The sequence below is a fragment of the Macrosteles quadrilineatus genome, unplaced genomic scaffold (assembly GCF_028750875.1).
Source record: "Macrosteles quadrilineatus isolate MER2022 unplaced genomic scaffold, UCM_ALF_1.0 Scaffold_8__2_contigs__length_117827958, whole genome shotgun sequence".
Lineage (NCBI taxonomy): Eukaryota > Metazoa > Arthropoda > Insecta > Hemiptera > Cicadellidae > Macrosteles > Macrosteles quadrilineatus.
Window position 1 is genome coordinate 61,195,337 of NW_026542601.1, and position 10,551 is coordinate 61,205,887.

At 35.1% G+C, this 10,551-nt stretch overlaps 1 protein-coding gene across 1 annotated transcript; it reads left to right on the forward strand.

The window, feature by feature from the left end:
• Nucleotides 1-639: 639 nt before the first annotated feature.
• On the forward strand, nt 640-10,551 carry LOC129000427 (uncharacterized). Its single transcript, XM_054427390.1, has 5 exons — nt 640-690; nt 933-1,080; nt 1,773-2,034; nt 4,034-7,346; nt 8,920-10,551. The coding sequence occupies exons 1-5, from the start codon at nt 640-642 to the stop codon at nt 10,549-10,551; spliced, it is 5,406 nt and encodes a 1,801-aa protein (XP_054283365.1).

Sequence of the window (10,551 nt, forward strand, 5' to 3'; positions counted from 1 at the left end):
GACTTTGAATATTCAAGTAAAATAACCCCTTCTTTTTAAACAAGCTGTAGCAGTTTACTAGTTTTTTTAGAACACCCAAGTAGTTTCAACGACCTTCCCACATGCTACAATTGAAGTTATACTAATCAAAATTCATGTTTCTGGCCCCTGTACTATACTGTATTTTTAAGACAATAATAGGTTTTATACATACCTCCGTCAAGTAGTACAACGATTAATATTGCTCATCAGCTTACATGTTTCGTTGCGAAGACAACATTTTCAAAGCTTGCAACTTGTCAAAAACACATTTAAAACACCAACGACACAAACACAAAAAACATTAAAATGGAATTAATACACAGTAAATATTTAGATAGCGCTATCATGATACTGATTTGGTCCGGCGCGGCGCGGGGTTGGTAGCAGACTCAGATTTAGATTTAGACTTAAGATATTTTTTGTGTTTGTGTCGTCCGTGTTTTAAATGTGTTTTTGGCGAGTTGCAAGCATTGAAAATGTTGTCTTCCCAACGAAACATGTAAGCTGATGAGCAATATTAATTGTTGGACTATTTGACGGAGGTATGTAAAAAACCTATTATTGTTATACTTTTCTTTTAAATGTTTACATTGTTTTTTGTTGATGGATACCTAAAAGATGCAGATGAAGTTACAAGGAATTGTCATTTCAGTTTTGCGCAGTTACAAAGTTAGTGTATGATAAATGAAACAGTATTTAATAGAAGCACACTCTGATGGCGGTTGAACTGAACAGTTTTCTTCTGGTATGAAACTGGTCAGAACTTTTAACATGATAATGGAGTGTTTAGCTCTCTAGTATATATATATATATATATATATATATATATATATATATATATATAGGTAGGTAGTTAAATGTTTAATAATCTTGTTCTATTTTGATAGTTATTACATGTCAATAACTTTTAGACAACAAGACCTACAAGGAAGGAACCTTACACAGGGTTCGTCTTCACTCAACGTCCACGGAGGTTTCAACCGAGAGATTATCGAAGGAATGAACCTAACCCAGTCATGCCACCACAGCAACGAAATCATCAATCTCGCCACTCAACAAGTACGTCATGCCAATTTACTTAAAATTTTAATTTGCTATAGTTACAGAAAATATTGTTTTCATATGGGAATAAAGGTTTTTTTACAAGTAAACTCTATTTAAATCTTAATCATTAGAATGGATAGAATAAACCTGCCACAGAAAACCTGCAGACTAAGCAGATTCTTTTGACTTATTGGATTTTCACTTAAATATATCCTAAAAAATTTCAGATTCATTATCTATTTAAATAACACTAAGTTTAAAGAATACTCGGGTTTTCTGCTACTAGTTTAGTATGAAGGGAATACATTTTCCAAATTTGATCAAAATATATCCATAAATAAGCAAACTACACCTGTTAATTATTCTCCATAAAATAATATTAAAATTTTAAATTCACACAGTTAAACAAATATTTCTAACTTAACCTTCAAGCGTTCAATTTACAATCATAATGTTTTGATAAGCTCTACAAAATGGTATGGAAAGAAATAGCAAAAATTAATGTTTTGAGGGTCAAAAAAGTAATTGGATGATTTTTAATTGAGTTTTTTTATTAAGACCATTATTATCGGTTTTAGAGTTAGAGCTATTATTATTATTGGGCCGCTTTATTATTAAGACCAGATGTTTCTTTAATGATTGTAAAATGTAATGTGAACACTACAACCATTCAACTACCTAACAACTTTTTTTATGACTTCTTCCAGGGTCCCCACCGCACCTCCAGCCCCCCACCACCCCTCGCCCAGAGTCTACAACCGAGTGGTGGCCACCTGGAGTGTCCCACGGCCCTCCACCTATCAGTCGGATCCCCATCGGTATCATCTATCCCGAGATAGGACGGTGGGAAGCAGACTTGACCAATGTGAGGGTGAGGACAAGCGCAACAAGAATGACCTACCCTCCTGAGGTCGTTAACTACCCTGTCACCTTCGACTGGAACTTTCCTCGGCATCTGCGGAAGGATAAGTAAGTTGTCAGATCATGGTTGGTTACCTAGACACTCTCTATCTTTGTTATCATGTATCCTAAGTGTAATGTAAGCCCTGTGCACACCGGAGCGATACTTAAAACGCTGGAGTGGCACGATACTATTCCTAGAATTTTATCTGCGATACTTGTGCGATAATATCGCAGAGGAAACAGGTGCTTCCACACCAGAGCGGGAAAATTGACACGTGGGAAAGCCAGTACACCTCAAGTAGTAGGTTGCGGTGGTTTTGAGACTCTCTAAATGTAAGTGTTGTGTTATGGTTAGTGTTTGTACTGTGTGTCAACTTAATACCATGACATTGACTGATGAAGAAGAAGCTTTGCTGTTATCGTGCTAGAAGATAAAAGAGCAAGGAAAATGTGTATCCAGAAGTATTCAGTGTTTTTCCGATGTCCTCCCAGATCTTGTCCTTCTTTCGTATGTTCTTATAATCCTTGTGATTCAAATCATAGAGCACCGGGTATGTATAAACAACTTTAAGTAAGTGTTCGGCGATACACGACATGTTGTTGTTGTTTTTTCACGTGCACGGAACAGTAAAAACTGAGTAGTTCATAGTTTGGTCACATGGTAGCGCCGCGATAAAGAGCTGCAAACAGTGCATGCAGCGTTACTGAGATACTATCGCTACGGTATCGCATTTGTCTCGGTATCGCGTATCACAGTTCGCTCTGTTGTGTGCGGCTCCATAAGCCGCCATGGTATCGCACGGGTCACTGGTATCGCAAGAGAATTTCCAAGAAAAAGTATCGCGCCTGCTCTAGTATCGCGCCCGCTCTAGTATCGCACGGAGTATTGCTCTGGTGTGTGCAGGGCTATATATAGAAGGCTGTAAGAAACCCCCTTAGATGAATGAGGGCAAGATAAATCTCAAGAGATTTTTTAAACACAAGATGGTTTTTAATTCTTGAGGCTAGGAACTGTTGAAATTCTGTTCATTAGTATCATAAAAATATTGGTGGTATTTTCTTCCATTACATTATCAACTGATTGTATGATTATTGTCACAATAATATGGTTCTTGTAAAATACAGCAATGTGAATAATAAAGTATTAAGAACGTTTGCTAAATAAAAAGGTTTAAATATCTGCTATTAGGCAATCCATTCATTTGGAGTCGCAACTAGTTTCTGATCATATATTCATCCGAGGATAGATTGATGGACATGGATTGATGTTGGAAATAACTCATGATCCGAAACTAGTTGTGACTGCAATTGAATGGATTGCCTAATATCAGGTATTTAAACCTTTTTAATATTGTTATATGGCAATCCGGAGGCTAATATCACAATGATGTTTACTAAACTTAAATATACTGTACAAATATAATTGACTAGCTGTACCCGCGGGCTTTGCCCCGTTTAACTTCATAAGTGAGCTCGTTCTCATGGCTCAATCATGTTCTGGTTGAAGTTCGTTCGCTACGCTCACTCACCTTTAGGTTGGAGGTCGTTCGCTGCGCTCACTTGCCTTCAGGTTAGCTCGTTCGCTACGCTAACTCGCCTCCAGGTTGAAGTTCGTTCACTACGCTCACTCACCTTTTGGTTGCAAATTAGCTGTTGTCATAAATAATAAAAAAAATAATAGTGCTGCACCCTGTTGGTAATCCTTGTAACTTTAATGCTATTGAACATCATAGAACAGAACCAACTTGTTTAATTGAAACAGCTGTTAAGATTCATTATTTCCTTTTAAATATGAAAAATCATAAGGTTAACATGGGAAACTCCAGAGCCACTGGGGCGGAGCCCGAAAGCCCGATCAAAATAAAAACTACTTAGTTTTCCTATTTAATGCCCAAAGAATCAGAGTACCGAATTTCAGCCTCCTAGGTAAATGGGAAGTGGGTGAATTAGTGATGAGTGAGTGAGTGAGTCAGTGAGGGCTTTGCCTTTTATATATATAGATTAATTTGATTTCTTAAAATTATACTTATTTTAATTTTGATTTTAACTATCAACTTTTTTCCAGGTGGACCCAAAGACCAGACTGGCCGCTGGAATCTCCACTGTGGTCCAGTGAGGCGTATGACTACCTCGAGGAGCGAACTCTGCCTCGCATACTGGAGAGTGGGGAGACTGAGTTTCCCCCCACCTCCCCCCTGCCATGGTGGACCTACCCTCCGTGGTGGTTGCAGAAGAAAGAGACTGAGACTGTCAATGGAACTACTCCTAGACCTTACACACGGAAAACCACAGTGAAAAATAGTACAACAAACAAATCTGTAAACAACAAACATAAAGGTAACGGTATATCAGAATTTCCTGAATCAAAAGATGCAGAGACATCTGTAGGAATGGTGGGAAAAGAGGCTGAAGAAACAACATTGTTGCCAGAAACAACAGGTTTGAAAGCAGATGTGTCAGGTATCAACAGAAAACTAGATGAAGACAGTTCAACATATATGACAAAGAGTAGCAAGGTGAAAGCATCAGGTGATGCACAGGAAAAAGACGAACCAGAAAAAATCAGTGAAAATATTCAGCAGCAAAGAAAAATTCACCACAAGGGTCCTTGGTGGCATTTAACTGTTGTGGAACATTTTACTGCCAAAACCCCTAAAGACCAAGGGAATAAGAGAATCAAACGATCACCTAAACTAGTTAGGCAAAATGCATTTAGGAGAAAATGGAAAAAGTTTAGAGAAACCAAAAATTCATCTCATACCTTAGATTTGAATAAAACAAAATCTGCTAATGTTACTGAAGGATGTGAAAGTCCATCTATTCAGCATGTTTTGTCAAATTATAGTTTCACTTGGCCTAAAATTAATAATGAGACCCACTCATCAAAGGTATACATTGAAAAAGTATTGATGAAATCATTAGACGAACTGAAAACGCTTGTAACTGAAGAAAATAAACCTCGTAATAACTTACTGAGCACATTACAAGGTCAAACACATTTAGGGATTGAAAACCATATTGCTGATTTACGCAATATATTTTTGATTGCTGTAAATAACTACCACCACAAGAAAGGTTGTAGTTTACTTTTTAATGTAATAATCAACGAAATAGGAAGTGATATGGTAAAGAGTTTGTTGAATCATACAAACATTGTGAGACAACAGTTGGATAGATTGTTAGGAAGGAAAAAAGGCCACAGGATTGAGAAAGATGTCTACAAAAGGTATGTGGAACAATCCAAGTTAATTAGTATTTATAAATTACTATACAATCATAATTTTCTGAATCGTGACAGCAGTGAAAAAATTAACAATATTTTAAAGAATGTGTTAAATATAAATATTGGCTTTTTGAACAGTAACTACACTAATACATATATGTCAAGTAACAAGGGAGAAGTATTAAACCACAAACACAATTCAAACATTAAACATAGTGTTATGAAGAATATTTTTAGAAGAAAAAGAGAGGATATAACTGATATTACTGAATGTCCTTTTAATTTATCAGCACAATCTGTTGAAAGAGTTGTTGGTGAAATTGTTGATGAAATCGTTGATGAAATTCCAGTCGATGAAATCAACGAGGAAGTCAAAACTGATGTGTTGACAGCAATGCATGAAAATCAGTTGAAAAGGCTAGGAAAAACTAATATAAATAAGAATGTGTTAAGAGAAATGGCAAAAATTGAATCTGTAGATGAAGCTAAATTCAGGAATGCAACTGAAGACTCTGTTAGAAAGGTTATCATGAAAATGGTTAATGAAGTCCTAAATACTTTGAGGAAGAATTCTTGGATGAAGGATCTAATAATAAAATTGTTTGAAGAGGGGTATTCGGTGGATTCAGTATTGGAAACAATATCTAATCAAATCTCTATAGAAGAATTGATGAATGGTATGGAAAAAGATGGAATCAATATCACACGTTATCAGAAGAGATTGGTATTAGATGAGTTCAAGGGCTATAAGACGTTGTTGAGGAAAATGTTGAATAAAGAAGTTCAGCTTTGGGAATATCAACTTACAAAGAATCAGTCTCTGATTAGATATAGAAGAGATTTATTAGATGCACATGAAGATGATGAAATTGGATTGGAGAGAACAAATCACAAAATTTATATTGAACAAAATATTATTTCATCAAGTAAATCTCATATACCCATTGATAGTAAACAAACAAAAAATGATGGGGTGGAGAATTTTTTCTTAAATATTTTACGAGTGAAGAGAGATATAAATGATAATGAAATTTCAAAAACACCAGGTTTAAATATTGACGATTTTGATCTTAATGATGAAGACCTCGACAAAGAGCTTGCAGAACTAAAGAAAAGCTCAATGCCAAAACGTGAAAAAATTAAAGTGCTCAAAAAAAGGTTAAAGGGTCTTCTGGACCAGACTGAAAATCCCAAGGATATTGTGTTTCCTGATAATTTTGAGGAAGAGCTAATGAGAACAGAGAATTTTTACGACGAGGAAGTGACTCCAAGCCCTCAAAGATTCAAACAACGAATAAGGTGGAATGTTAGAACAAAGAAGCCTACCACCAAAGTCATAACCTATCCGATGAAAATTCGATTGAATAGAGGAAGACCGTTTGTTCCTTTAACAACAACCGAAGAACAAACGCTTATTATGGTGGTAACAAAAACTCCTTCTAGAAGATCAAGAACAAAGAAACCTCCTCCCAAAAAAGTAGTTGCACCAACCAAGTCACTCCATTTCCCTACTAAAAAATCTACTGAATCAAAAGATCGATTTTGGTTTGACTTCACTACTTCTCCCACTAGCAACAAAATACCGAGATCTACTGATAAGTTTGTTAGGAGGACTTTGAAACCAGCCCAAACACTTCCTACGTTAAGAACATTTAAAACAATGAAATTCATCCAAAAAACTCAACAACCCGTTATCTCTATTCAAGAATTTCTGAAAAGAAGAAATAAATTCAAGAAACAAAAGGTAGAAGATATGTTTAATAGACCATCAAAAGATGATGGCGAAAAATTACCTGATACGAGGAATCTCTCAGACTCTGAGGAAGAAGAGTTCTCGTTTGGAGCGGAGGAAGTAACCTTCCCTTCTGTACTTAGTACATCTGACCCAACAAATACTCTGGATAAACCCTCGTTTGAAAAAACAGCTTCTTCAACTGAACCTCTTACACCAATGTCATCAAGGGTTGTGATGAAAAAAACACCAAGGAGGAAAACAGCTTTGCATCAAAACAGAACACGATTGAGAGCACCTACACAAGCTTATTCAGTAGCAGGAACCAATCTGACTAATGGCATCGGAAACAAAAGTGACAGTACAAACCCACTGCGCAGAAAAAGAGATTTGACTTTCACACAACCTTTCACTACTCTAAAGGTTTGTTTTAAATTGTATTTCCATCTGTATTTAAATAAGCCAAGACCTATCTGTATTTGACAGTAATGAGGTTGTATAGGTCGCGTTTTTATATCATTTTTAACAATTTATACCGGGTGTCCCACGAAGGGGTTTAAACGTTTGATTTTATATTACGTGCCCATTCATGCACCAAACCTTTTTAAACTTTACACAGTTTACAAAGTAGGTTCAAAAAATATTCTGGAAAAATTTCAACTCCCTAACCTTAGTAGAAACAAAATGGCGGCTTATTGACAAATTTACCAATGTGCTTTCTATAAAAACTACTTTCATGATTTATTATTAGTTATTTATTTATTATTATTATTTATTAGTTATTTGATTAATTTTTAGTTTTCCATTTGGCTATGTTCTAATTTTTTCTTTTTTTAAAGTCATATTGCCCTGGAAAGTAACAATAAAAATATTTTATAAAACCAAAAATACCTTTTTTAATGTTTTAAAGTAACTTTTTCAATATGCCGCCATTTTGTTTCTTCTAAGGTTAGGGAGTTGAAATTTTTCCAGAATATTTTTAAAACCTACCTTGTAAACTGTGTAAAGTTTCAAAAAGTTCGGTGCATGAATGGGCGCGTAATATAAAATCAAACGTTTAAACCCCTTCGTGGGACACCCTATATTTAACAAACTTATTTAGCACATTAGAAATTTCACAACACTTCATAATCTTAAATTGCAATGAAATTCTTTTTTATATTATCTTACATTATATAAACTAAATGATACAGGAAAAACAGCCTTGGGTATTCACCATTTAAATTCTCACAAACATTTATAGCAGGATGAATGAGTCTCGGGTTAAAACTTTCATACCTGTGTTCCGTCGAATTTCTTGATAATTTTAAGTAGAAAAAACTTGCCTCTTGTATGCTGTATTGAATACATCAAATTAATTTGATCTGTTTAGGATGGTGAAGTTTTTGAGTTTACAATTTTTTCTTGAGAAGATATGAAGATGAAGTCAAGTTCATCGTTCAGCTTATAAGAGGCAAGTTTTCTCTGTTACTACTTACTATTTTTATTTTTGTTATTATTTGGTTTTCTATTATTTTTCTTTTTAATAAATAATGTATTTTCTTACTATTATGATTGTACTATTTAAAGTAAGTAATGTGTACAGACTACTTTTTAGTTTTTACTTTCTTGAAATAGTGCAAAACACAAAGTATTGTTTAATTTTGCAATTTTTTTTATTTTATTTTTTTTTTTAGTAAATGTTGTCCATTGCAGTGTATAATTTGTTTAACCTTCTATGCACTATTTGTTTTAGGTTCTTGTTTTTTTCTTGACTTATCACAGTGGCTAAGGCCTTTGTCCAAAAACAAAAAGTACAGTTTCAATGAAAAACAATAATATGAAAATAAAAAGCTTAAAACCTGCCAAACCTGGCTTTTTCTGCCACTGGAATGAGGTTGTTAAAAAATATGATTCAGAAAATCGATGATGCGAAATATTTTATATTAGGCTTATTTATATCATTCAAATTATAAACATTCAATGTCTAATTGTAATGCAATTATTTTTGTTATAGACAGAAGATTTCAATGATGTAACTATCCCTCCACTGGTGATAAGCAAAGAGAAGTTTAGAGGATCTAAGAAAAACATTTCTGGAAAGTCACTTGAGGACAGAATTCAGTTGCATAATTGGTCATATGGAGTGAAACAGCCAAAGGATAGGAGAAGATATAGTGAGAACAGGACAGATAGCTTTGAAACATACCAACAAGAACATCGGAAGTGGTTTGGAATCAGAAGAAGAGGAGTGCCTGTCAACAATTTTGATATTGATTGGGAACAGATGCAAAGAAAAATGCATCAGATTGCAGCTTTGCAACAACATAAACCCAGTATGAGACCAACTATATTTGGAAAACTATTGAAGAAGAATGAGCGGATTGCAACTCCTTTGACTCAGGCAACAACTCCGATATTCTTGGATAGCTCAGAGAAACCAAGTAATCTGTTGGACAGCATGTATAGATCTGCAATGAAAAAAGGCAGGACAAAAAGTTTTGACAAGCATTATATTTCAAGTGAAAATGCAGAAGAGAAAGTAAACATGGTGTATCCACCATTTGGAAAGATGGAAAAGGATGGACATACTGCATTTGGAAGATTGTATCACGGGAAGAAACATTATCAATTGGAGGATTCGAGAGAGAAGATTTTTGAAGAGAGTGATCTTGTTCGACTTGTTAATAAAACGTACGACCCAGACTTCCGAATAAGTACCCATCGGAAATCTACCTGGAACAATCGCACTTTTGACCCGAACTATGTTTTCACCCAGTTCGTTCCTGTACCAGGAAAGACAAGGACTAAACCGAAATTTGAATGGCTTCAACGAATAGATTTGTTTTTGAACCAATCTACTCCAAACACAATTGATTTACAAAATTGTACTCCTGAAATAGAACGGTTAGATGTTTTGGAAGACCAAACTACCAGTTCAATACATGAAAAAAATACAACGGGAAATCAAAATGAAACATATGTAATGACTCGATCAAAGCGTGTTCCGTGGGATAACAACACAGACATTGAGACTTATAAGATATACATAAGATCTCGAAAGAGGTTCTACAACAAAACAATAGACATCGCCTTTTCATACTTTGTTTTCCATAAGTTTCGGTGTGGGAACAAAACAAGAGATTTGGGCTACGGAAGGATGAGCAATGTGGTAAATCGATGGTATAACAAAACATTTGTACCGAAATTTCGGCCTGATATGTTTTATATACGGAATAGATATAAACGTGGAAAAGAATTCAACTACTTTAAGGATGAGATGAATGAAGTCCATGCAAATATAAGTGTTGGAGAGTTTGACTTGTTCAGATGGATGCAGGTTGCGACTGAAGCGAATTTAGAGGAATCCAATCGAACTAGGAGTCCAGATGAAGAAGAGTACAGGGAAAATAGGAAAAAGAAGCGGATCATTGAGGTTTTCTCTTCTGGATTTCCTTTCAAGTCAACACCAGTTCCAGGAACTAGTTTATTTACTACATACCGGTGGAGAAGAAGGTTCCCAACCGTAGCTACCAAAGTCCCTACTACCAAAGCCTCATTCTTCCAAGCTGTAAAGAAAAGAGGATTTGGATTTCTGAGGAGCTTATTTGGCAAGCAAGAGTCAAACGAAAAAGATGAAAATGATTAA

Bases quoted from the DNA above. Each gene is read 5' to 3' on its own strand.
- LOC129000427 (XM_054427390.1), top strand. From the start codon at position 640: ATGCAGATGAAGTTACAAGGAATTGTCATTTCAGTTTTGCGCAGTTAC. The intron at 691-932 runs GTTAGTGTATGA...AATAACTTTTAG, and splicing joins CAGTTTTGCGCAGTTACAAA to ACAACAAGACCTACAAGGAA. The intron at 2,035-4,033 runs GTAAGTTGTCAG...ACTTTTTTCCAG, and splicing joins CGGCATCTGCGGAAGGATAA to GTGGACCCAAAGACCAGACT.